Source organism: Leucoraja erinacea, chromosome 13, assembly GCF_028641065.1.
Source record: "Leucoraja erinacea ecotype New England chromosome 13, Leri_hhj_1, whole genome shotgun sequence".
NCBI lineage: Eukaryota > Metazoa > Chordata > Chondrichthyes > Rajiformes > Rajidae > Leucoraja > Leucoraja erinaceus.
Genome location: NC_073389.1, coordinates 2048757 through 2076700, shown reverse-complemented (window position 1 = coordinate 2076700; position 27944 = coordinate 2048757). Strand labels below are relative to the sequence as shown.

Below are 27944 nucleotides of genomic sequence, written 5' to 3'. Positions count from 1 at the left end.
CATAGATAAACCATGTTATTTTATAGATCAGTTTGGCATGGAAGGATATGCAGCTCTTTGAATCTGTGCTGGATTATTCTTTCAATATAGTTTTTGATTGATCGAAAGAGACAGCATGGAACCAGGCCCTTCGACCCACCGAGTCCATGCTGACCATCAGTCTCCCATTCACACTAGTTCCAAGTTATCTCACTCAGACCCACTCCCTGCACAGTTTTTATTGAGGTTAATTAACCTGTGTTACAGTGGAGCAGCTAGTTGAGCTGCTGCCTCAACGCACCAAAGACCTGGGTTTGATCCTGATTACAGATGCTGCCTGGACAGAGTTTGTACATTCTCTCTGTGACCACGTGGACTTCCTCCAGCTGCCCTAGTATCTTCACACACTCTAAACACATGCCCCTAGTGTTAGGGATAGAACTAGTGTGAATGGGAGACCGATGGTCAGGGTGGACACGGTGGGCCGAAGGGCCTGTTTCCACACTGTGCCTCTAAACTAAACTATCTTTGCAGTGCCTTTTTTGTGACATTACGCACCAATACCGCATTCCACCAATAAGATAAATGTCATTATTTTATTTTGCGGACACGGACACTGTTATTTATCGATGGTTGCCGCACGCCTCTTTTTGTTTACAAATCAAAAAGCACCGCATCTTTGAGAAGAGACTCAAGCAGTCACAGGGAATATGCATTAATTCTGCACAGATTGCATGGGATGTCAGGATCAAACCTGGGGTTACTGTGAGGCAGAAATTGTACTAAAAAGGACACAGAGTGCTGGAGTTACTCAGCAGGTCAGGCAGCATCCCTGGAGAACATGGATAGGTCACTTTTCGGTTTGCGACTCTTCTTCAGACTGATTAACTGCGCCACTGTGCACCCCCCCTAATAATATTTTGGTTTCATAATTCAGCAGCTGATGGTTCAGAAGTGGGCACAAAAAAGGAAAGCTTTTTGAAGAACCTTGGAGCCAGTGCTGATGCCTTTCCTATCCTGCACTTGTTCTACCACAATTCACTTCTGCATTGCTTGCAAATGAGGCAAATGATCAAAATGTGTTTATATGTAGGTTGATAGCTGTTAATATGGTAGGGTGCTCATGGCATGGAAACTGGCCATCCAGCCCAACGATATGATTCTATAGACAGGGTGAATGCACAGTCTTTTACCCAGAGTAGGGCAATCAAGAACCAGAGGACATTGGTTGAAGGTGAGAGGGGAACGATTTAATAGGAACCTTTTCACACAGAGGGAGGTGGTTATATGGAACAAGCTGTCAGAGGAGGTAGTTGTGGCAGGTACAATAACAGCATTTAAAAGACATTTGGACAGGTACATGGATAGGAAAGTTTGAGAGGGAAATGGGCCAAATGTGGGCAAATGGGACTATCTTAGATGGGGCATCTTGGTCGCCATGGACAGGCTGGGCCGAGGGGCCCGTTTCCATGCTGTATGAGTCTATATGTGGTGGTGGGACTGGCAGAGCTCATCCTACTGAAGAAGCTTGTTTCTGATCCGGATGCAGCCTCTGTGTATGATCTCGCTTTTCAACCTCTTGCATTTACTTTGTTTATGCCACAAATCAGGCACTTAATGAACATTCAACCTGATTTAGTTTGGAGCATAATTTATTTTACTGAGCATGGCTTCATCTCTTGGTATAGGCACAAGCAACTGGAGATGCTGGTTTGCCAAGAAGTACACAGAGTGCTGGAGTAACTCAGCAGGTCAGGCAGCATTTCTGGAGAACATGGATATGTGACGTTTCACAGAGTGCTGGAGTAACTCAGCAGGTCAGGCAGCATCTGTGGAGAACATGGATACGTGACATTTCACAGAGTGCTGGAGTAACTCAGTGGGTCAGGCAGCATCTGTGGAGAACATGGATACGTGACATTTCACAGAGTGCTGGAGTAACTCAGATTTTTGGTTATTGAGTAGAGCTACTACCTGTGGAAAAAAAGCTGTTTTTATGTCTGGCTGTGGCAGCTTTGACAGTCCGGAGTCGCCTTCCAGTGGGAAGTAATTCAGAGATTTTGTGGCCAAGGTGAGAGGGGTCATAGATGATCTTGCCTGCTCGCTTCCTGGCCCTTGCAGTGTACAGTTCATCAATGGGGGGAAGGTTGCAGCCAATAACCTTCTCAGCTGATCGGACGATTCGCTGCAGCCTCCGAATGTTGTGCTTGGTGACTGAGCCAAACCAGACCATGATGGAGAAGGTGAGGACAGACTCTACGATGGCCGTATAGAATTGGACCATCATTGCCTGTGGCAGGTACACAAAAAAGCTGGAGAAACTCAGCGGGTGCAGCAGCATCTATGGAGCGAAGGAAATAGGCAACGTTTTGGGCCGAAACTCTTCTTCAGACTGATCGGGGGGGGGGGGGGGGGGGGGTGGGGACAAGAAAGGAAAAAGCAGGAGGAGCCCGAAGGCTGGGGGATGGCAGGAGACAGCAGGGGAGCTGAGGAAGGGGAGGAGACAGCAAGGACTAACAGAATTGGGAGAATTCGATGTTCATGCCCCCAGGATGCAGACTCCCCAAGCGGAATATGAGGTGCTGTTCCTCCAATTTCCAGTGTTGCTCGCTGTGGCCATGGAGGAGACCCAGGACAGAAAGGTCAGAGACAGAATGGGAGGGGGAGTTGAAGTGCTGAGCCACCGGGAGGTCAGCTTGGTTATTGCGGACCGAGCGGAGGTGTTCGGCGAAACGATCGCCCAACCTCCGCTTGGTCTCACCGATATAGATCTGCTGACATCTAGAGCAGCGGATGCAATAGATGAGGTTGGAGGAGATACAGGTGAACCTCTTTCGCACCTGGAACGACTGCTTGGGTCCTTGAACGGAGTCGAGGGGGGAGGTAAAGGGACAAGTGTTGCATCTCTTGCGGTTGCAAGGGAAAGTGCCCGGGGAGGGGGTGGTACGAGAGGGAAGGGAAGAATTGACAAGGGAGTTATGGAGGGATTGGTCTTTACGGAAGGCAGATATGGGGGGAGATGGGAAGATGTGGCGAGTGGTGGGGTCACGTTGGAGGTGGCGAAACTGACGGAGGATTACTATTTGTATGTGACGGCTGGTGGGGTGAAAGGTGAGGACTAGGGGGACTCGGCCCTTGTTGCGAGTGCGGGGATGGGGAGAGAGAGCAGTGTTGCGGGGTATGGAAGAGACCCTGATGCGAGTCTCATCTATGGTGGAGGAGGGGAACCCCCGTTCCCTGAATAGTGAGGACATTTCAGATGCCCTTATGTGGAACGCCTCATCCGTGGAGCAGATGCGATGTAGACGGAGGAATTGGGAGTAGGGGATGGAGTCCTTACAGGAAGCAGGGTGGGAAGAAGTGTAGTCCAGATAGCCATGGGAGTCAGTGGGTTTATAGTGGATGTCGGTCAGAAGTCTATCACCTGCACTGGAGATAGTGAGGTCAAGGAATGGTAGGGAAGTGTTGGAAATGGTCCAGGTGTATTTGAGTGCCGGATGGAAGTTAGTGGTGAAATGGATGAAGTCAGTCAGTTGTGTGCGGGTGCAGGAGTTGGCACCAAAGCAGTCGTCGATGTAGCAGAGGTAGAGGTCGGGGATGGGGCCCTGGTACGTATTGAACAAGGATTGCTCGACATAACCGACAAAGAGGCAGGCGTAGCTGGGGCCCATGCGTGTGCCCATAGCTACGCCTTGTGTTTGGAGTCAAACGAAAAGTTATTGAGGGTAAGGACCAACTCCGCTAGGCGGAGGAGAGTGTCAGTGGCCGGGTATAGGTTGCTTCTCGGGTCGAGGAAGAATCGGAGGCCTTTGAGACCATCCTGGTGGGGGATGGAGGTGTAGAGTGACTGGACGTCCATGGTGAAGATGAGGGGGTGAGGGCCTAGAGAATGGAATGCGCGGAGACGACAGAGAGTGTCTGAGGTGTCTTGAACATAGGTAGGGAGGGATTTAAACAAGGGGGATAGGATGGAGTCAAGGTATTTGGAAATGCCTGTGGCAGATTGTGCTTCCTCAGCTGCCGCATGACGTACATCCTCTGTTGTGCCTTTTTGACTATAGAGTCGATGGTGACCCCCCATTCAATGTCCTTGGAGAATGATGGTTCCCAGGAACTTAAAAGACTTCACAGATGTGACTGTGGTGTGGTTTGTTGGTGAGTGGGGTCAGGGGAGGGGGAGCTCTCCTAAAGTCTACAATCAATTCCACTGTCTTAAGAGCATTGAGCTCCAGGTTGTTGAGATGCCCCAGGATGCCAGCTGTGACACTTCCTGGCTGTAGGCAGATTCCTCCCCATCCTGGATCAGTCCAATCAGGGTTGTGTCGTCCGCAAACTTGAGAATCTTGACAGAGGAGTCTGTGGAGGTGCAGTCGTTGGCGTAGAGAGAGTAGAGGATAGGGGAGAGTACGCAGCCTTGCGGTGCTCCCATGCTGAGAGTTTGCGGGTCCTAGATATGCTTCCCCAGCCACACATGCTGCTTCCTGTCTATCGGGAAGCTGGTGATCCACCGACAGAGGGGTTCAGGCACAGTCAACTCGGAAAGTTTGGAGTGTAGTAACTCTGGCACAATGATGTTGAATGCAAAGCTAATATCAACAAACAAAATCCTCGCATAGGTCCCCTGGTGGTCTAGGTGCTGGAGGATGAAGTGCAGGCCCAGGTTGACTGCGTCATCCACAGATCTATTGGCCCGATATGCAAACTGCATTGGGTCCAGCAGGGGGTTTGTGATGTTTTAAAGCTTGGCCAGCACAAGCCTTTAAAGGGACATCATGACTACAGTGGTCAGTGCGACAGGCCTGTAGTCAATAAGACCAGTAATCCTTGCCTTTTTGGAATGGAGGTGGAAAGGGAAGAGGACAAATGGGTGCGCATCCAGGTGAGGCACAGGGAAGAGAAGAAGAAAAAAGGAGGGGGGAGGGGGGCGGGGGGAGAAAAGGGGGGTGTTGTTTACCTAAAATTGGAGAATTCGGTGTTTATATCTTTGGGTTGTATGCTACCCAAATGGAATACGAGGTGCTGTTCCTCCAGCGTTTGTTCTCACCCCCACCTCTCTTTCATATTTCCCCCAACTCCTACAATCAGTCTGAAGAATGGACCTGACACAAAAAGTCACCTATCCATGCTCTACAGTGAAGCTGCCTGACTCGCTGAGTTATTCAAGCATTTTGTGTCTTTTCAAAACAAAATCTCTTCTGAGGCAGTCTTCAAGGATCAAAGATGATTTATTTCCACTGCTCATACACTATCTTCTGTGGCCATGAATTTAGTGGATATTTAGCAAAAGAATGATGTCATTTGTCCTTGCTGATAGCCTCCAGATGAATAGACAGGGCCATGGACGTAGCAGTCATTGAACAGTTAATCACTAGAAGCATTGCCATCATTTATTTGCATAAAGGAGGAGTCCTTTGAAATTAACTTTGGTATATAAACAATAATGAACAGTATCCAAGCTACAGAGCCAAAGCAACCTCCGCCTAACCGCTGGTGTACAACGTTGACTGTGAACACTAAATCACCACAATGTCTGTTTCTGGAGACATCTACCTTGTGACGGGAGGAAGTGGATTTCTTGGAAAGGTTATCATTGGACTTCTGATTGAGAAAGCTTGCGATGTCTCTGAGGTCAGATTGTTCGACAAAGTAATACACGCAGAACATGTGGCGAGTTTACAAGGTATGTGACCCTTTACAGAGCGATGACTTGGTTCCACATTGTGACTGCCCCACTGCATAATCTCCTCAAGGTATGCCTACTATGCAACGGTAGTTCTGTTGGACACAGAGTATTGGAGTAACACAGCGGGCCAGCCAACATCTCTGGAGAACATGGATCAGTGATGCTTCAGGTCGGGACCCTTCCTCAGACTGTCGGACACTCTCACTCCTCCTGCTCTGTGGCTCCTGCTATTATTCAACCATGTTTCGGCCCAGACTTAATACCACACCCACGTGTCTTCCCGCCAGTCACTTGCCTCACAGCTTTTGTCTTTTCATTTCAGCCTTTGTCCACCATCTACCTATCAAAACCCCTCTCACCTGTATTCATCTGTCACTTGCCAGACTTTATCCTGCCTCTCCTCTCTTCCAGCGTTCTTCCTCCCCACTACAAACGGACTGAAGAAGGATCGCAATCTGAAACATCACCTATTAATGTTCTCCAGAGAGGCTGCCTGACTCACTGAGTTACTCCAGAACTGTGTCTTTTATATAAACCAACATCTGCTGTTGTGTCCACGTCTCTCTAATAGAGTTATTTCAGTTGATTTTTTATCAATAATTGCTTCTTGAAAATTGTGCAAGGCATCAACATGTAATTCAGTGAAAAAAATCTGACGGCTTGAGTGAAATTAATGCAGGGCTTAACCATTCATTATAGACATTAACAATCTTAATACCAAAGAAAGACACAGAGTGCTGGAGTAACTCAGCGGGTCAGGCAGCATCTGTGGTGAACATGGGTAGATGACGTTTCACAGAGTGCTGGAGTAACTCAGCGGGTCAGGCAGCATCTGTGGGGAACATGGATAGGTGATGTTTCACAGAGTGCTGGAGTAACTAAGCGAGGTGGGGTGGGGGGGGGGGGGGGGGGGGGGAGGGGAGGGTGGGGTGGGGTGGGGTTGGGGGTTAATAGGCCAATAATTGAACAAAGGCCGGAGATGGACAAAACACAGAAGATGTGTGACAAAAGGGTTGAAGAGTTGTGAATTGTGAAAGCAGAGAAGGAATGTAGGTGGAAGGGGAGAGAGAAGGGCAAGTCCAGATGGGGATAGGAGGGGAGGAGGAAGAAGAGGGGTGTGGAAGAGAAAGGTGTGGGGGAGGGGGCATTGGAGGTTACCTAACATTGGAGAATAAAATGTTCAACATTTGTCAATTTGGAATCTCCAATATTATTCGAGCTGGAATGTCGTCGGGCAAGCATGGAATATTTGAAAACACCCCTCCATGAAATGTTATTATATTTATATGCTAACTACAGTAAGAAAGATTCCATTGTTTTGAAGTTTTGCATTGTTTTAAGTATCTCTAGCGTTAATGGTTATTTAGTTCTGGTCTTGATACCGAGAGTTGAATGATTTATACTGATCTGCAACGGAAACATTTTGTTAAAAACAGACACAAATTGTTGGAGTAACTCAGTGGGTCAGGCTGTATCTCTGGAAAACATGGAAAAGTGTCATTTTGGGTTGGGACCCTTCTTCAGACTGATTTTGTGTGTGTGTGTGTGTGGGGGGGGGGGGAGGAGGAGAAAGCAGCAAGAGAGGATGGCAGGACAAAGCCTGGCAGATAATAGGTTGATACAGGTGAGGTGGTTTGATAGGCAGATGGCTGGACTAAGGCCAAAGATGACAAGACACAAGGTGCATGAAATAAGGGTTGGAGAGTTGCCAATTGTGCAGTTTGAGGAAGGAATGTAGTTGGAAGGGGAGAGATAGGTGTGAGTCCAGGTGGGGCAGAGGAGGGTGGAGGACGGGGGGGGGGGGGGGGGAGGAAATAAGATGGGGCATATGGGGGAAGAAGGGAGAGAAGGAGGGTTATGTAGTTATGTAAAATTGGGAGAATTCATTGTTCATATCATTATGTTGTGTGTAAGTCACTCCAGCTACTCCAGCACATTGTGTCGTATATTTTTTCCTCCCCTCCTCCATCTAACTGCCTGCGTACCTGCAGAATCAGGTGGGCTCTGGGCTTACCCAATCTACCCTGGTAATCCATGGCAAGTTTACATTGGCAGTCCAGTCTCACTCACTGTCACCCCTAAAGGTGTTTGTCACTCTAACAATGTAATGGTCTCACCAAGATCGCTGTGCAGTAATGCTCAGGCACTTATTATTAATCTGGTGGAGTAGGACTTCACATTGTCACATCCGAAGAAGGGTCTCGACCTGAAACATTACCCATTCCTTCTCTCCAGAGATGCTGCCTGTCCCACTGTTACACCAGCACTTTGTGTCTATGTTTGACATATTGATTGATAGGTACAGCATGGAACCAGGCCCTTCAGCCCACCCAGTCCATGCTTACCATTGATCACCCATTCACACACATTGCATGTTATATCGCCTTCTCATCCACTCCCTACCCACTAAAGGCAATTAACCTACACACCTGCATGTCTTTGGGATGTGGGAAGAAACTGGAGCATTCGGAGGAAACCCACATGGTCACAGGGAGAACATGCAAACTCAACACACAGACAGAACCCAAGATCAGGATCAAACCCAGGTCTCTGGCGCTGTGAGGCAGCTGCACTACCTGCTGCACCGGACAGTGGGAAAGAAGAAATGCATGGGACTCTTGCAGCAAACAAATATCTGAAAAGATTCAAGGAACGTACTGAAATAAGAGGAATGGATTGGGTAGATGCACAGAGTCTCTTGCCCAGAGTAGGTGAATGAAGGACATAGGTTTAAGGTGAAGGGGAAAAGATTTAATAGGAATTTGATGGGTAACTCTTTCACACAAAGGTTGGTGGGTGTATGGAACAAGCTGCCAGAGCAGGTAGTTGAGGCTGGGACTATCCCAACATTTAAGAAGCAGTTAAACAGGTACATGGATGGGACAGGTTTGGAGGGATATGGACCAAGCGCAGGCAGGTGGGACAAGTGTAGCTGGGACATGTTGGCCGGTGTGGGCAAGTTGGGCCGAAGGGCCTGTTCCCACACTGTACCACTCTATGAATCTAGATTCAAGATTCAATTTAATTGTCACATGTACCAATTAAGGTGTAGTGAAATTTGAGTTACCATACAGCCATACTAAGTAAAAAGCAAACATACACACAGCAGATCAAATAGAGTTTAACATAACCCCCCACCGCAGTGGAGTCCACATTCCTCACTGTGATGGAAGGCAATAACGTTCAGTCATCTTCCTCCCGTGTTCACCCGTGGTCGGGGCCTTTGAACGGGGCTGTTGCCGACAGACCCGCAGTTCAAGTGGTCGGAGCTCCAACACTGGCGATCCTCGGCAAAAGATCCCAGGCTCCACGATGGTAAAGTCCCTGTCCCACTTAGGAAACCTGAATGGAAACATTTGGAGCCTTTGTGCCCCACCCAAGGTTTCCATGCGGTTCCCGGAGGTTTTTGTCTGTCTCCCTACCTGCTTCCACTACCTGCAACCTCCGGGAACCTCATGGAAACCTTGGGTGGGGCGCAAAGTCTCCAGAGGTTTCCGTTCAGGTTTCCTAAGTGGGACAGGGGCTTTAGTCCGCGCCGCTCCCCGCAGCTGGAAGCTCCAGGCCCATCTCCAAGAAAGGCTGCATCACTCCACGTTGTAGGCTGCAGAGGGGGGGGGACGGAGATGCAACACGGAAAAAAATCGCATCTCCGTCGAGGTAAGTGACTGGAAAATGTTTCCCCTGATTCCCCCTCCCCCGAACCCCCTACATAAAACATACCAAGATAAATTAAAACAAACATATAACTGTAAATAGCACAATCTATTGTCAGTTAAGTGCTGGATTTGAAGAGATTTCCCTGCCTGCAGCACTGGCTGGATGTTTATGGCACACATCCACAGATTCTGTCTGTTCCATTAGATGGTAAACTTTGCTCCAGAGAAACTAAATAGCTGTAGTTCAGATTATCCTTCATGTGGACCAAGCAAAGCCTATGATATTTTACTGGAGTATTCAGTTATTAATCCTTGTCCTTGAACCCAGAGTGTCAGAAGGTTGTTTGTGCTATGTGTGCTGAGAATGTCATCCAGCTTGCAGACTGTGCAATGGCCTTGTACGATATGATACAGACCTCACAAGGAGCAAGGACTTCCTTTGGCAAGCTCTGCCAGTGCATGGTGCATGAAGGGAACACAGTCTGTGTGATTTGTCCCTCAAACAGTTCTGGGCAGAGATGGCAATCAGCGTTCTGCTGCATGACTGGAGCCAAAGGGACCCGCTACCTGACAAGAGACCTGCTTAAAATGCAGCCCCCAGCCGGAGCGACTGCCAACCTCGCGTTTAGGTTGTTACCACCAGGAACCACGATGGGAAATCACCCATCAACTGTAGACATCTGGCCGGCAGGGGTGGGTAGGACCTGCGATCAGTACAGATGCAACAAGGGCAACACTGGGGAGCTGGATAATAAAGGGCCTGGATACAGTGGATGCGGAGAATATGTTTCCACTAGTGGGAGAGTCTAGGACCAGAGGATGCAGCCTCAGAATAAAAGGACTTACCTTTAGAATGGAGGTGAGAAGGATGGGGTTGAGAAGGAAAGGCACATCAGCCATGATTGAATGGCAGAATAGACGATAGGCTGACTGGCCTACTTCTGCTCCTATGACTTACAGGATGAATGTCTTTAACTAGAGGGTGGTGAATCTGTGGAATTCATTGCCCGAAACGGCGGTGGTGGGTAAGGCATTGGGTATTTTTAAAGTGGAGGTTGACAGGTTCTTGATTAGTTAGGGTGTCAACGGTTATAGGGAGAAGGCAGTGGAATGGGGTTGAGAGGGAAAACATATCAGCCATGAATGAATGGCGGAGCAGACTCGATGGTCCAAATTGTATCATTCTGGGGATGGGGATCATCTGCGACCTGAGGTCATCTGTGACCAGCCCCGATATGTTCAGATGTATTTCTTTGCTTCCAGTTTTTTCCCCACTCCCTCTACTACAATCAGTCTGAAGGAGGGTCCTGAGCTGAAACATCATCTACTCGTGTTCTCCAGAGATGCTGCCTGATCCGCTGAGTTACTCCAGCACTCTGTGTCTTTCTCCGATTGAAATTGTCAATTGGGTGGTGGTTGGTAAATGAAGGGGGAGGGGATCTTCAGTTGGAGGCAGCCTGAGGTCTGGCAAACTGGTTGTTGGTCAGGAAGTGGTTTAAGGTGGGACTGTCATGCTGTGAGATAGCATTGGACAGATAGATACAAGTAGAGGAAACGTTAACAGAGATATGGGCCCAATGTGGGCAGATGGGACTAGCGTAGATAGGGCATCTTGGCAGCATGAGCAAGTTAGGTTGGTGGCCATGTTTCCGTGCTGTATTTATTTACGACACAACCAACTGGTTACTAAAAAAAGACACAAAGTGCTGTAGTTATAGATTTTTCACTGAATGAATTTCACTGTACCTAGGGACAGATGACAAGAAAGTACCACTGAGTAACTCAGTGGGTCAAGCAGCATCTCTGGAGAACATGAGTAGGTGATGTTTTGAGTCGGGCCCCTTCTTCATACTGTTTCATATTGTGTTTTAAGATGAAACTTTAGTTCTCTCTGCCCATTTAGCTCAGCACCACACGCCATCCCATGCTGAACGAACCGACAGCTGACATTTTGTCCTATCAAGTGGAGCTATGCATGAGAATCAAAGGTTCACCACCGAGAACCTGCAAAAGTATTTGCAAGTGTCTACAAAGCAAAATATACAAAGCAAGATCAGGTGGATCAAGTTCTCAAGTGCATGCGTGAAAATGGATGTAATAAATCTAATGATTTTGTTTCCTTCATAACATTTGTTTTGCAGCTTTGGTTGGAGGCAGAGTTAAGCTGAAGGTGATCCAAGGAGATCTGAGAGATAAAGAGGTCGTGTGGAAGGCCTGCCAGGGAGTTGACTGCGTAATTCACACCGCTTCCTTGATCGATATCTGGGGTCTCTTCAGCAATGAAGAAATAGAAGCTGTCAATGTTGAAGGTATAACGTGAAGTAAAGGACAGCAAGTCATGGAAGGCTCCCGCATCCTAGTCATTGTACTAGTTTCACTGTCATCCTGCTGAGTTTCACTCTTTGTACTACTCATTATCATCTTCCTCACCGCCAGCAATGGGCCATTGTGGGCTCCACCTTTCCCTGATCATCGTTGTTGGCTTTGATATCTGCATATCTTTCATTCATTTGTTCTCTCTCCCACTTCCCCCTCCCCTGACTCTCAGTCTGAAGAAGGGTCTCGACCCAAAACGTCACCTATTGCTTTTCTCCAGAGATGCTGCCGGACCTGCTGAGTTAACCCAGCACTTTGTGTCTTATTTCTTTGTGCCCACACCGATTTGACAAATTTGCAGTTCACTTTTTTGCTTCCTATTCTGCAAATTTGGATGGATTGCAACACTAACATGTGCCCATCAGTCTGTGCTTGCAAAACCTAGAACAAAGCAATTGCAAGAACTCTTAAAGCTGTCCAAGCTCACCATTTCATTGCAAGGTATAAAACCTTGTGTTTAGGATTTCACCCATTAATAGAACATAGACTGTAACCAGGGGCAGAAAACCCGGGGGGTGGGGGGGGGGGGCAGAGTGGACACGTCCCCCCCATGTTTTGAGAGGTGGGGGACATCCCCCCCAAGTTTTTGTGATCCAGATTTTTTAACACGGAGAAATCTCCGCTTTCCGAAGGGCAGGGGGGGTGGGACTGATGATCGGGGGCGCCGATTTGACGAGAGACATAGGTCAGCAGGCAATGGGGACGGGTCATGATCATTCAGCGCGATGATTGGAAGAGGGAGGAGTGGGGGGGGGAGGGGGGGGGGGGGGGGGGGGGGTGGGACTGAGGATAGAGCTCGATGAATGCAGGAGGGAGACGTGGCACAGATCTGCACCTCATCCGCAGCCAGGGTCTCCGGCGCTGTCCCGAGTACCCGCCCCCCACCGGTGGCCAGAGAGGTCGGCAGCAAAGATCTTCCGCTATAGGATCTTTGGCCGGGAGTTTGACGGGCGCGGTGCCCCCAGGCCCACAGCCAGTGCAGAGAAGCAGCGCTAAACCCAGCTCAACTCTGCCTGTCCCGCCAGGTGAGCCTACAGCCCTCCCTGGACTTGCGGGAAATATGGCCAGCGCTGAGAAGCAGCGCTGGTGTCCCGTCAGTCCAGGCAGGGCTGTAGTTAACCCGGTGAGACAGGCAGAGTTGAGCTGCATTTAGTGCTGGATTGAACCTCCGAAGCCTCATGTGTGTGTGTGTGTGTGTATGTGTGTGTGTGTGTGTGTGTGTGTATGTATGTGTGTGTGTGTGTGTGTGTGTGTGTGTGTGGCCACCAAAAATTGTGTCCCCTCCATGTTTTGATAGCGAGTTCCGCTCTTGAGTATAACAGCACAAGAACGCGCCCTTCAGCCCACGATGTCTGTGCCAAACATGGTGGCAAAACCATAGTTGATTTACCTGCATATAATCCATATCCCCCCATTCCCTGCATATCATATGCCTATCCAAAAGTCTTCTATGGTATTGGATATCGTTTCTGCCTCAACCACCAACCCTGGAGGCATGTTCCAGGCACTCACCACGCTCACAAGTAACAAACTTGCCCCATACATCTCCTTTAAACTTTGCTCATCTCACCTTCAAGCTATGGCCTCTAGTCATTGACATTTCCACCCTGGAAAAAGGTTCTGACTGTCTATTCTATCTATGCCTCTCCTCATTCTATATACTTCTATCAGGTCTCCCCTCAACCCTCAACCTCTGACGTTCCAGAGAAAACAATCAAAGTTTAGTTTAGTTTAGTTTAGTTTGGAGATATAGCGCGAAAACAGGCCCTTCGGCCCACCGGGTCCGCGCCGACCAGCGATCCACGCACATTAACACTATCCTACACCCACTTGGGACAATTTTTTACATTTACCAAGCCAAATTACCGACAAACCTGCACGTCTTTGGAATGTGGGAGGAAACCGAAGATCTCGGAGAAAACCCACGCAAGTCACAGGGCAAATGTACAAACTACGTACAGACAGCGCTCATAGTCAGGATCGAACCCGGGTCTCCGGCACTGCATTCACAACAAGGCAGCAATTCTACCGCTGTGCCCCCATGACCGAGTCTGTCCAGCCTCTCCCTGCAGCTGATGCTGATAATACAGGCAGCATTCTGGTATATTGCACATGTTTCGGTCACCAATGCTTTTACCCCCAAGGTGAAATACAGACCATCTACTCAATGGTGTTGGATATCATTTCTGCCTCATCCACCAACCCTGGAGGCATTGTCCAGGCACTCACCACACTCCTACGTCATATCTGTTTGGCTCTGAGATCCATTGGAATGGTTGCCTCTCATGTTAGGAATGTCTGGTTAGAAACTGAGTGTGCCTTGTGAACTAGGTTCCCCATAGACCTAACATGCCTTGCGGCGTGGACTTTTTTATTAACCACCCCATTGGGTCGTTTGCCTAGGCTGGGTGAACTCAGCTCAACCCGCTGAGTTCTCCCAGTGTTCAGTTTTTGTGTTCCAGATTCCAGTCTCTGCAGTTCCCTTTTGTATTCAATTAATAGCAATATCCGTAGAAACAAGGAACTACAGATGCTGATTTACCAAGGAAAGACACAAAGTGCTGGAATAACTCAGCAGGTCAGGCAGCATCCCTGGAGAGTATGGATAGATTTCATTGCGGTTAGGACCCTTTTTCAGACTGGAGAAGGGTCCTGACCTGAAACATCACCTATCCAATAACAACCTCTGGTTCAACAATGCTTAAAACTCATATTGCATGGTATACTCAGTTCCTAACCAGACAGTTCCAAAATGTGGCCTCACCAATGTCTTATACACCTGTAACATGATCTCCCAACTTATATACTCAATACTCAGACTGATGAAGACCTATGTGCCTTTTAACTGCAGTTGTACAGGGTCTTGGTGAGACCACACCTGGAGTATTGCGTACAGTTTTGGTCTCCAAATCTGAGGAAAGACATTCTTGCCATAGAGGGAGTACAGAGAAGATACACCAGACTGATTCCTGGGATGTCAGGTCTTTCATATGAAGAAAGACTGGATAGACTCGGCTTGTACTCGCTAGAATTTAGAAGATTGAGGGGGGATCTTATAGAAACGTACAAAATTCTTAAGGGGTTGGACAGGCTAGATGCAGGAAGATTGTTCCCGATGTTAGGAAAGTCCAGAACAAGGGGTCACAGTTTAAGGATACGGGGGAAGTATTTAAGGGCCGAGATGAGAAAAACATTTTTCACGCAGTGGTGAATGTGTGGAATTCTCTGCCACAGAAGGTAGTTGAGGCCAGTTCATTGGCTATATTTAAGAGGGAATTAGATGTGGCCCTTGTGGCTAATGGGATCAGGGGGTATGGAGAGAAAGCAGGTACGGGATACTGAGTTGGATGATCAGCCATGATCATATTGAATGGCGGTGCAGGCTCGAAGGGCCGAATGGCCTCCTCCTGCACCTATTTTCTATGTTTTTATGTTAACCACTGCTACCTGTGACGCTACTTTGAAGGAACTGTGTACTTACACTCCTCGATCCCCCTGCTTGACAACCTTCCCCAAAGCCCTAGTCAAAGTATTGTCGGGTTATTGAGTTTAGAAGTTAGGATATTATGTTATAATTGTACAAGATATTGGTATCGCCGCACTTGGAGTATTGTGTTCAATTTTGGTCATCTTGTTATAGGAAATATGTTGTTACGCTGAAATAGTACAGAGATGATCCATGAGGATGTTGCCAGGACTTGAAGTCATGAGCAAAAGGGAGAGGTTGGGCAAGATAGGACCTTATTTGTTGGAGTTCAGGGGGCTGAGGGGTGATGTTATAGAGGTGTATAAGAGGGGAATAGATAGTGTGAATGCATAGAGTCTCTTACCTGGGGTTGGGGAATCAAGAACCAGTGGGCATAAGTTCAGGGGGAGAGGGAGGTGGATATATGGAACGAGCTGCCAGAGGTGGTAGGTGAGACTGATAATACAATAACATATAAACGACATTTGGACAGATACATGGCAGGAAAGATTGGGGGGAATATGGGCCAAACACAAGCAGATAGGACTAGTGGAGATGGGGCATGGTCAGAATGGGCAAGTTGGGGTGTAGGGCCTGTTTTCATGCTGTGTGACTCTCAACATTTATTAATAAGTATTCTTTTAGAGATACAGCATGGAAACAGGCCCTTTGGCCCACCAAGTCCGCCCGACCGACCAGCGATCCCCGCACATTTACGCTTTCCTACACACACTCGGGACGATTTTACATTGGTAACAAGCCAATTAATTAGCCTAGAAACCTGCACATCTTTGGAGTGTGGGAGGAAACCGAAGATCTGTGAGAAAGCCCACACGGTCATGGGGAGAACGTACAAACTCCGCACAGATAAGCGCCCGCAGTCAGAATTGAACCCGGGTATCTGGGGGCGGTGAGGCAGTAGTTCTACCGCTACTCCACCGTGCCGCCCTTTACCTATTGAGGTTATTTCTTGTTCATTGTTTAAGTGCCGTTTGTGTTTCTAATCTGCTCTGTGTGATGTTGTTGGATCTATTTTGGCAGGAAGTCAGTTCTTGCTGGAGACCTGCATTGCGCTGAACGTGAAGCGCTTCATCTACACCAGCAGTGTGGAGGTGGTGGGGCCCAACGCAAGAGGTGATCCCATCTACAATGGGGACGAAGACATGGTGTATGCCAGCAATCTGAAGTTTCTGTACAGCAGAACCAAATATGTGGCAGAGCAATTAATCCTAAAGGCAAATGGGTCCAGCCTACCTAACGGTGAGCAGATGGTGACGTCTGCCTTACGGCCCATGTACATCTACGGTGAGAATAGTCGCTTCCTCCTGGGACATTTGGATGAAGGAATCATCAACGGGGACGTCCTACAGAGAACATCCAAGAAGCAGGCTCTTGTTAATCCGGTCTATGTAGGCAACGCAGCTTGGGGCCATGTTACATTGGCCAGAGCTATGAAAGAAGAGGGCAAGAAGGAGATAGTTGGTGGGAAGTTTTATTACATTACAGATGACACCCCACACATGAGCTACTCAGATTTTAACCAAGAGATGATGAGCGTTCTGGGGTTCTCGCTTTCACCACATCTCCCCTTGCCCCTGCCGCTCTTCTACTTTGTCGCCTACTTAATGAAGACGCTGGAGTTTCTGCTCAGGCCTTTTGTCAAGTATGTGCCCAAAATAACCCCGCAACTCATCACAATGCTGAACACCAGGTTCATCTTTACCAGCGACAAAGGGCGGAATGACTTTGACTATGCCCCACTCTACAGCTGGGAAGTGGCAAAAGGAAAGACCATTGCATGGTTGGCCTCCGTTGTACAAGAGCGAAGAGAGTTTTTAAACAGGAAGTAACACCTACGCTGCCTGAAGCCTGGGCGTTAGTGGGTAGAAGTTTGACGTCTGAGTGGTTTATCTGGTTAAAGTCTTCCCAAACAATTTGTTGTCACTTGTATAATGTGGTTGGAATTTAAAGGCAGAGTACTCCCTCATCACTTGCCATTCAAAGTTACCATCGGACAAAGACATTGGAGCAGAATTAGGCCATTCGCCCATCGAGTCTACTGGGTTACAAGTCCACAGTACTTTAGAATGGTCACCCTGACAGGTAGTGATTATAGATATTTCTATGGATAATATCTGCAGGTGATAATAATAACCCTAACCTAACCTAACCTAGTTTCAATTTGTTGGCAATTGATGTCGAATTGGTAATTTTAATATAGGGTATAGAATCTTGAGTATGATTTGATCCAAGTTAAGTCCTATTCAGCGGTCACAGAGCGGTACAACGTGGAGGCAAGTCCTTCGGACAGACGTCCATGCTGACCAAGTCCATACTGGGCTTGTCCCATTTGCCTGCGTTTGGTCCACAGCCCTCCAAACCCTTCGTAGAACCACTTGCAGATCTAATCATCGTGGAAACATTCTTTGCTAGTCTATCCAATCATTTGCACATATCCTAGGAGTGTTTATATAGAACTATACAGCACAGGAACAGGCCCTTCAGCCCACAATGTCTGTGTCAAGCATGATGCCAAGGTAAACGTTTCTCTGCCTGTATGTGATCCACGTCCCTCCTTCCTTATCTGCCTGTGTAAAAGACTCTTGAAACGCCACTGTGGTATCTGTGTCCACCACCCGCCCTGTGTAACAGTACATCACTGAGTAACCTTTAACCGTGATTATTTGTTTTTGAAGGCAGAGACCACACGGACAGTTCACTCAACCAGTGCGAGATTTATGGCAGTGGAAATATTTATACTCAACAACGCCTGCTGCCCCCCTGGGAGAGCGGAAGATTTTGTCCACAGTGTGATCCGCAGTTTTTCCCTTGGCACCAGTCATGACCTGGTCTGAGGGTGACGTCCCAACTACAGAGAGTCCTCCAGGCAAATGTAAGCCCCTCGGGCACGTGCAAACCAGCACAGCTCATTCTTTCATCAATCTCCCCGGCTGGCTGCTTCGACATGGCTGCTGCCCCGTATGTAATCTGCCCCAGCCCTGGAACAGTTGCTTCCCCTGTACTAATGCACGGTCAACTCCCACCCCCCACTAGCATCCTCGTTAAAATTACATATCAGATATGTCATGGCAAAGCAAGGAATCACTGCTCACGGTCTGTGATTTAACTCTTCCCCAACAGCCTGGTAGTGCATTCCAGGCACTCACCACTCTCTGTGTGTGAAATACTTGCTGTGTTAGAGTGTGGCAGATCTTAGAGTGCTGGTTCCAGAAGAGGATTTTATTGTCAACGTTTCAATGTTATTTTATTGTCGCATGGATTTCAGTGGGGTGAATATTTTTTTTTTGTGTGCAGTTTATACACAATCTTACTATACATAAACGCAATCAAACATACGCACAAGAGTGTAGGCAGTAGATTACACTCAGGCAGTACATAAGAGTCGCCATGTTTCCAGTGTCATTTTGTACCTTCAAGTACAAAGTTGCTATAAATGTGGTCTCAACTTGGCCGTAAAGGCCCGTTACCCTGGCGACGGCACCAGGTCGGTCGGAGTTGCAGGGGTCAGCCTGGCCAGGCAATGTGTCTGGGTCCTCCTCCGCTGCTCCGCCACTCCATGCCACTGCAAGTCGCGCCTGATCTAATCAAGCCCCAGGCTGCTGTCGGGCCTCCCGTGGCCTACTCCACTGATGCCTCGATCCTGACACCTCACACATCATTTCCTTGCCTTAGTCCGCCACCACTCCAACTCCGTGAGGGTTTGTAGGTTAATCGATCTCATTAAATTGCCCCTGGTGTGTAGGCAGTGGATGAGAAAATGTGATAACAGAAAACTAGTATGAATAGGTGATCAATGGTCGGCATGCACTCGTTGGGCCGATTTTATATCAAAATATTAGTTTTGCTTTATCTCAGCAGTTTGGCTGGGGTTGTATATTTCTAGTTTGAGCTTACAGTCTGAAGAGACGTCACATTGATTACAGTCTGAAGAAGGGTTCCAACCCAAAACCTCACCTATCCATGTTCTCCAGAGAGTCTGTCTGACCTGCTGAATTACTCCAGCATTTAGCCTTGTACTCACGATTGTAGCATCTACGGATCCATGTGTCTCTGACTTGGTTATAGTGATGTGTTGGGGATTCACTCCTTGTGTATCAATTTATGTACTCGCTGTGGATAAATTGCAGAGATTTAAATCAATCAAGCTATTTTGTTGTGGGATTAATAGAGGAAATGTAGCTGCCACTTGCCACGAGAAGAAGGGGAAGTCCTGGAGGAAAGACCTTGCAATCTGTGCAGACGTGAAGATCACCACCCCTACAATCAGAGATTTGCATTCCCTGTACCCATAATTCACATTTATGTATCGTATCATTTATGAATAAACTGAATACATATAAAGTTGATGATTCAATTTAATTGTCACATGTACTAATTAAGGTACAGTGAAATTCGAGTTACCATACAGCCATACTACAACAGAAAGCAAAAATACACACAGCACATAAAATAGAGTTTAACATAAACATCCACCACAGTGGAGTCCACATTCCTCACTGCGATGGAATGCAATACAGTTCAGTCATCTTCCTCCTTTGTTTACCTGTGGTCGGGGCCTTTGAATGGGTCTGTTGTCAACGGTCCGCTGTTCAAGCCCTCTAGTCGGGATGATCGAAACTCCGGGGTCAGGATGGATCGGAACACTCTGCGGCATGTAGCTCTAGAGTCGACCATTACTTGCCGGAGACCACGGGCTTCATGATGTTAATGTCCACAGGCCCCGCGGTTGGAGCTCCAACACTGGCGATTGTCAGCAAAAGATCCCAGGCTCCACGATGGTAAATCCGCGCCGCACCCGTGACTTGAAGCTCCGGGCCGGTCTCCAAGAAAGGCCGCATCACTCCACATTGTAGGCCGCAGGGGGGGACGGAGATGTAACACGGAGAAAAATCATATCTCCATCGAGGTAAGTGACTGGAAAAAGTAGTTTCCCCTGATCCCCCCCCACACCTCACATAAAACATACCAAGAAACATTAAAACAAACATTCAAGACATACATAAAATATTAAAAACAGAGAAGGGACAAGACAGACTGCTGGCGAGGCGGCCAAACATCAATTGTGACATTTACATTAGAAATCAAAATATTTAAATCTAATTTTACAGTGCCAATTTTAAGGAAGGACAGATCAAGTTTAATTATTCCGTTCATTTCCTTACTTATGCAAGAAGAATAAAAGTTTAAACAGAGCTCCCAATAGATGCACGGCTAAATTAGTAACAAAAACAAGAAAATGCTGGGAAATTCAGCAGGTGAGACAGCATTTGTGGAGAAAGGAACAAACTTGGTATGGCACGTTGTCACACGTACAGTGAAATTAATTTCAATACTTGTAGACAGTCAAGTATTGAAATTATTGTTGCAGTCAAAAACACTTCATCAGAATGATGATACATTTAACCAACTTAGTCACACCTTCCAGGACTCAACATACTTTATTTAGAAATACAGCATGATAATAGGCCCTTCTGCCCACCATGTCCATGCCGACCATTCATCACCAGTTCACATTAGTTTCATGTGATCCCACTTTCTCATCTACTCCTCACACACCAAGGACAATTTATTGAGGACCAATTAACCCTATAAATTGGTCTTTGGGATGTGGGAGGACACTGGAGCACTCAGAGGAAACCCACGCAATCACAGGGAGAATGTGCAAACTCCACACAAACAGAAACAATATTCTTTCATTGTTTTTTTTTATTACTGTTCTTCGCCTTACTTTGTATTGTATTGTATTGTATTCAAATTTATTGTCATTGTCTCGGTTTGAGACAACGAAATGAATTTCCCTTACAGGCAGTATCATAAAAAAAAATCACAAAAAAATAATAAAAATAAATAAAAAATAAATAATAAAACATATTAAAAATAAAATTGAAATTGAATTAAAAAAAAAGCACAAACACAGAAAGTCCACGACACAACATAACATAAATGGCACCAAGGTGAGGAAGGCACCATAGTCCAGCCAGCCTCCCCTTCGTGTTCATCCGTGGTCGGGGCCTTCCGAGCACCCGCAGTCGCCGCCCCGGGTGGCCCGATGTTCAGGCCCTCACGCCGGGCTGGTGGAACGCCGACGCCGAACCCCGACGGTGAGCATCCTCCTCCTCAGCGGCCCGGACCTCCTGATCAGCCGTCTCCCGCTGCCGGAGTCTGCCGCTCCTGAGTCCGCAGGCCTAGCCGCCAGAGTCGCAGGACCCTGCGCTGTCCATCAGCGCCGCTCGCGTTGGGAGCTCCGCAAACCGCAGCTCCATGATGTCGGTGCAGCAGGTCCAGCACTCCGGGCTCCAGACGGCGACCCCCGGTAAGGCATCGCCAGCCCCGCGATGTTCCAGCGCTGTCCCGCCGCTGCTGGAGCTCCGGTCGATCCCGGCAGGAAAGGCCGCGCCAATCCAGGTAGGTAGGCCGCTGTGGGGGGAGGGGGGAGGGGCGAGGACGCGGCTCGAATAATAGTCGCGTCCTCACCAGGAAGCGGCTGAAGTACGGTATCCCCCGCACCGTGCCCTCTTCCCCCACATAAAGACACAAAAAAAACACAAAAAAACCCACTTTTACATAACTAAATAAACAAAAAAACAAAAAGATACCGGGCTGTAGGTGGAGGCTGCTGGCACCAGCGCCACCGGAAGTACAACACCAATTACAAACAGATAATTAATCCCCTTAATCCATGCATAGAGGCTGAACAGCTGGGGGCGGCAGAATTGAAGTTTAGTTTATTGTCACATGTACCGGGGTACAGTGAAAAGCTTTCATTGTGCGCAAACCAGTCAGTGGAAAGACAATAGGGTGGTCAAAAAGCTTAGTACTAACTTAGTACTAACATGATACAGGTGCACAACCTTTTATCCGAAGATCCAAATAACGAAAACCTCCGAATAGCGACATTTTTTCAGTCCTTGAAAAAAGGTCCTTGAAAACGTTCACCGAGGGCGGCCCGCAGAGGTGACAGCTGAACCTCCGGTCGGTCCTCGAAGAAAGGGGAACTAAATCCCCATTCATAAAAGAGGTGAGGGTATATTGCGCGGGAGGGTTAATAATTGACAATCTGCTGCTGCCTGCCCGCTGAGGTTAAAAAGTTCCCACGGTAGACTCACGATACACAGTGTATCGTGAGTCTTGCGTGGGAACTTTTTTAACTCAGCAGGCAGCAGCAAATTGTCGCTCCCTTCAGTTTCACCCCACCTACACCCCTCTGCTTCCCGGCCATGTGTGTGACCCCTTCCCTCCCCTCTCCAGCTCCCCGCGCATTGCACCGGCGCGGGGGGTTTGCACTGTCTTCACGTCGGAGCCAGTGCCAGTCACCGGAGACGTCAGGACCAACGGGACACCGGCCCCCAGGCCCACTGCAAGCACAGAGAACCCAGAGACCCACAGCCAGCAGCAGCCCAGCCCCGTTCCAATTCCAGAGGAACACGCTCTCCGCTGTCCCCGTAGGGACCGAAGCTGATGGTGTGCAAGGTACGTCTTGGTCTTGAGGTTGCGGATGAGGGGGCGCAGCTCGGGCTGTGGGCGAACTGCCACTTGTCGCTGTAGCGGCGCATCGGGGAGCGGGTTCCTGTTGGTCCTGACGTCTCCGGCCATCCCCCTGGACAGGAGCTGAGAGACGTCAGGACCACCAGAAGCCGCTCCCCGATGCGCCGCTACAGCGACAAGTGGCAGTTCGCCCACAGCCCGAGCTGCGCCCCCTCATCGGGACACCGACCCCCAGGCCCACTGCAAGCACGGAGATCCCAGAGACTCACAGCCAGCAACAACTCTAGCCCAGCCCCGCTCCAACTCCGGAGGAACCTGGGTTGCGGATGAGGGGGCGCAGCTCGGGCTGTGGGCGAACTGCCACTTGTCGCCGTAGCGGCCCATCGGGGAGCGGATTCCTCTGGAGTTGGAGGGACAGGGAGACACAGCGGCTTTTGAGATTGGTGGGCAATCACTTCCAAAGTTCTGCCAACACAGTCAGTACACCTCTCCTACACTTGTCTCCCGCACTAAGATCATCTCGCAGAGAAGGATCCCAGCCTAACCCTCCCTATTCTCTCCTATTCTGCAAGAAAAACCTACATTGAAGACTCAAACTCGCGATCGAGTAACTGCCGGGATCGAGGCGCAAACTCGCGACCTTACGGATATGAGCCGAGCACTCTACCACTGAGCCAGCCGTTAAAATCTACGCTAAAAATCTTCCATTCCGAAAACCGAAAAATTCTGAATTACGAAAAGTGTCTGGTCCCAAGGCTTTCGGATAAAAGGTTGTGCACCTGTACATCTAACTAGCCATATACTTAGTACAGGTGCACAACCTTTTATCCGAAAGCCTTGGGACCAGACACTTGTCGGATTTCGGACATTTTCGGATTTCCGAATGGAAGATTTTTAGCGTAGATTAGGTAGGTAGCGCGGGCGGCTTGAAAAGTCTGGAGCAGCTGGGGAGCAGCTCTGGAGACCGGGAGAATCATTGCATAAATGTTAGTCAGTTAGTTTGGAGGGAGTTTATGTGGTGGTGGTAGAGTAGGGGTGAAGGAGGAAGGGGGAAACTTTAATTCTTAGTCCCTACCTGGTCGGCGACTCCCAACCTCGCGGAGCTGGGGGCTCCGTCTGGCCGCGGGCTGCGCCGGTTGGAGCTCCGACCTCGGCAACTCTACCCCTGGCTGCGCGGCTCCAAATCCAGCGACGCTCCGCGAATGTTGGGGAGTCGGTGGCCACAGCGCTCCGGAGCTTGCCGCACGGCGACCCGGTAAGGCATTGCCCGCTCCCCGCTGGTGTCCCAGCGCTGCGACGCCGCCGACTCCCAACATTCTCGGAGCTGTGGCGTCAGGCCGCGGGCCACGCTGGATTTGGAGCGCCTCGCAGCCAGGGGTAGAGTTGCCGGGGTCGGAGCTACAACCGGCGCCGCCCGCAGCCCCACCGGCCACAGCGCTGTGGAGCTTACTGCACGGCTACCCGGTAAGGCATTGACCGCTCCCCGCCTCTCCGACCAGGTAGGGGACTAAGAATTAAAGTTTACGCCTTCACCCCTCCCTTCACATAAAAGCCCTCCAAACTAACTGACTAACATTTAAGCAATGATTTACAGATGTTTAAGTGTCTCCCGGTCTCCGGGGAGGAGGCAGCCGCTACAGTAGTACAGACCTGGGTTGACCGTCGGTCGTTTCGGGTCAAGTTTGGCGCCAAACGCGAGCTTTGGTGCGCAGACGACATCTGGAAAAAATGGCCGGTTTTCGGAGTTTTTCGGTTTCCGGAACACCGGATAAAAGGTTGTGCACCTGTACTAACATGATACATCTAACTAGCCATATACTTAGTACTAACATGATACCACATCTAACTCGCCATTATTCCATGTACAACTTTATCAAAAAACTACAAGCAATAATCACGTTCAGCAGTAATTGCCCATTTTGCATTGTGTAACCGTCGGTGTGTTCAATCGATCAAAGCACCTATTCCTGCTCTGAGCCTGATATCTAGGTAGTGTAAAGTGGACATTGTGTTTGTTTTGTTCAGTCTCTTATGCGAATGTTTATTACTGAGATTGCACCTGCTTCTATGTGGCATTGTGTGCCCGTCCCTGTGCCAATCACATCTTTTCAGATGGTACATACATATATGTTGAGAGAAGCGTCATTATTTGAATTGCTGAATTGCTGAAATACAACACATACTTGGCTGCAGTTTGGGTTACTGATCCAGGCAACCCAACAGTTTCAAGAGACAAGGAACTGCAGGTGCTCGTTTACAATAAAAGACACAAAGTGCTGGAGTAACTCAGCGGGTCAGGCAGCATCTCTGTAGAACATGGGGTAGGGGAATCAGTGGCTTTTTGTAGTCATCAGTCCCCTGTCATGGAGACAGAGAGTTCAGGAAAGGGGAGACAGGTGTCAGAGATAGTCCTTGCGGGCAGGGTGAAAGTCAATGGTGAAGTTCATGAAAACCTGAGTTCTGCACAAATACGATTGTGTGGAAATCCAGAGGGGGACCGGGGATGGGGGGAGGGCTGTCCCCCCCATGTTTTGAGAGGTGGGCAACAATCCCCATGTTTTGTGACCTTGGTGCTACAGCCTGTCCCAGGGCAGCTCACCTGCCCCACATACCAAAGACATGCAGGTTTGTAGGTTAAGTGCTTTGGTAAATTGTCCCTAGTGTGTTGGATGGTGCTAGTGTACGGGGTGATTGGTGGTCGGCGCGGACACGGTGGGCCAAAGGACCTGCAGCTCCCAGGTTGCCTGCCCCAGGTCTGGCCACCTGCGTGACCCGGGACTGGCTGCAGTTCCCAGTTCGCGAAAATGAACTTGAAAAAAACGGCCTGCGGGCCGGATGATTTCGGGTTACAGCCGGATCCGGCCCGTGGCCCATAGGTTACCGAAGCCTGCCCTAGATGTTAGGCCTTTTTTGTGTCCCCCCCATGTTTTAAAAGTGATTTCCACCCATGCCAGCCTCGATGCAGTCTTTGATAAAGCAGAGGAAGGGTTGGGGGAAGGTGCCAGAGTACGTTTAGAATACAGCTTCAGCATTTGCCTTTTCCAAAGTTGCTCCACAACATTTACTTAAAAGCAGTTCAGAAATAAACAGGTAAGAATTTCATTGTTCTGTTCTTAGTATATTTGACAATTTTACTTCGGAGTCACGTGAGTGACTACGTGAAGAACCCGCTCAGCGCGCATGCGCGGCATTAACACCAGCAGTGCAACAGGAGTTAGGCGCTCCCGCTACAGAATGAAACGGACCGTCAGGTGAGTACCCTGAGGTTGGGTTTCTATTACAGGGGAGCCTTTTTTCTGCTTGTGTTTTACAGGCAGAGAAAAAGGCTCTGGAACAAAACTGTCCCCCGTTCATAGAAACATAGAAACATAGAAATTAGGTGCAGGAGTAGGCCATTCGGCCCTTCGAGCCTGCACCGCCATTCAATATGATCATGGCTGATCATCCAACTCAGTATCCCGTACCTGCCTTCTCTCCATACCCCCTGATCCCCTTAGCCACAAGGGCCACATCTAACTCCCTCTTAAATATAGCCAATGAACTGGCCTCAACTACCCTCTGTGGCAGAGAGTTCCAGAGATTCACCACTCTCTGTGTGAAAAAAGTTCTTCTCATCTCGGTTTTAAAGGATTTCCCCCTTATCCTTAAGCTGTGAGCCCTTGTCCTGGACTTCCCTAACATCGGGAACAATCTTCCTGCATCTAGCCTGTCCAACCCCTTAAGAATTTTGTGAGTTTCTATAAGATCCCATCTCAATCTCCTAAATTCTAGAGAGTATAAACCAAGTCTATCCAGTCTTTCTTCATAAGACAGTCCTGACATCAGAGTAGGAGTAAACGGGTCCTTTTCACAATGGCAGGCAGTGACTAGTGGGGTACCCCAAGGCTCAGTACTGGGACCCCAGCTATTTACAATATATATTAATGATCTGGATAAGGGAATTGAAGGCAATATCTCCAAGTTTGCGGATGACACTAAGCTGGGGGGCAGTGTTAGCTGTGAGGAGGATGCTAGGAGACTGCAGGGTGACTTGGATAGGCTGGGTGAGTGGGCAAATGTTTGGCAGATGCAGTATAATGTGGATAAATGTGAGGTTATCCATTTTGGTGGCAAAAACAGGAAAGCAGACTATTATCTAAATGGTGGCCGATTGGGAAAGGGGGAGATGCAGCGAGACCTGGGTGTCATGGTACACCAGTCATTGAAGGTAGGCATGCAGGTGCAGCAGGCAGTAAAGAAAGCGAATGGTATGTTAGCTTTCATTGCTAAAGGATTTGAGTATAGGAGCAGAGAGGTTCTACTGCAGTTGTACAGGGTCTTGGTGAGACCACACCTGGAGTATTGCGTACAGTTTTGGTCTCCAAATCTGAGGAAGGACATTATTGCCATAGAGGGAGTGCAGAGACGGTTCACCAGACTGATTCCTGGGATGTCAGGACTGTCTTATGAAGAAAGACTGGATAGACTTGGTTGGATAGCCGCCCGAAGAGGCATCCGGCAGGTGTTCCCGATTTCGGACGGGACGTCTCTCCACCCGCACGGGGGGGGGAGAGAGAGCCGCCTGAGCTGCTGGAGCGGCTCTCGGAGCAGGTGCCTGCGAGACGCGCTGCTTGAGGGGCGCTCTCACTTCTACAAGGCACAAAAGCTCTAGAAGAACCTGTCCCCCGCTCGACTCCAGCGGAGGAGCGTTCCATTGCAGTGGGGGCAGCAACAGGCGGTAGGAACTATTACCGGGCGCTCCGCTATCCCCATCACTGCACCGAGCCCAGTCCCGCTAGTGCCTGAGCTGCGGGCTGGATGTTTAGCCATCCGAAGAGGCATCCAGCCGGTGGCTTCTGACTTGTCGGAGGGGACGTCTCTCCACCCGCATGGGAGGAGAGAGACAGCCGCCTGAGCCGCTGGAGCGGCTCCTGGAGTAGGAGCTCCTGCGAGACGCGCTACGTGAGGGGCAGTCTCGCTGGAGGGTTCAGGCATACCCTCCACAGTGCCTAGGCACTGCCCATCGCTTCCTCCTTAGTGTGGTTAGCTTTGGGGTGACCAGGGCTGGCTGGGCTGGTCATGAAGAGGGGTCACTGGCTGAACAACATCGGGAGTATGCTTGAGGTACAGGATCAGGAAGATGCTGGGTGTGGCCGCTATGTGGCTTCACCACGAGCGAGATGGCTTTTCAGTCTCAACTGATGGCCAGCCTATTACTTGTCTTTTCCAAAAAACCTCTCCAAGACAGGTAGCCATGAGGCGTTGGTTTTATCACGCCTCCCCTAAATTGCATTTACTC

General features: G+C 49.0%; 1 protein-coding gene across 1 annotated transcript; it reads left to right on the top strand.

Moving 5' to 3' along the window:
- The first annotated feature begins 5452 nt into the window (after window positions 1-5452).
- On the top strand, window positions 5453-18995 carry hsd3b1 (hydroxy-delta-5-steroid dehydrogenase, 3 beta- and steroid delta-isomerase 1). The gene is made up of 3 exons (XM_055644264.1): window positions 5453-5659; window positions 11460-11627; window positions 16202-18995. The coding sequence occupies exons 1-3, from the start codon at window positions 5506-5508 to the stop codon at window positions 17008-17010; spliced, it is 1131 nt and encodes a 376-aa protein (XP_055500239.1). The 5' UTR covers window positions 5453-5505; the 3' UTR covers window positions 17011-18995.
- Window positions 18996-27944: the final 8949 nt, after the last annotated feature.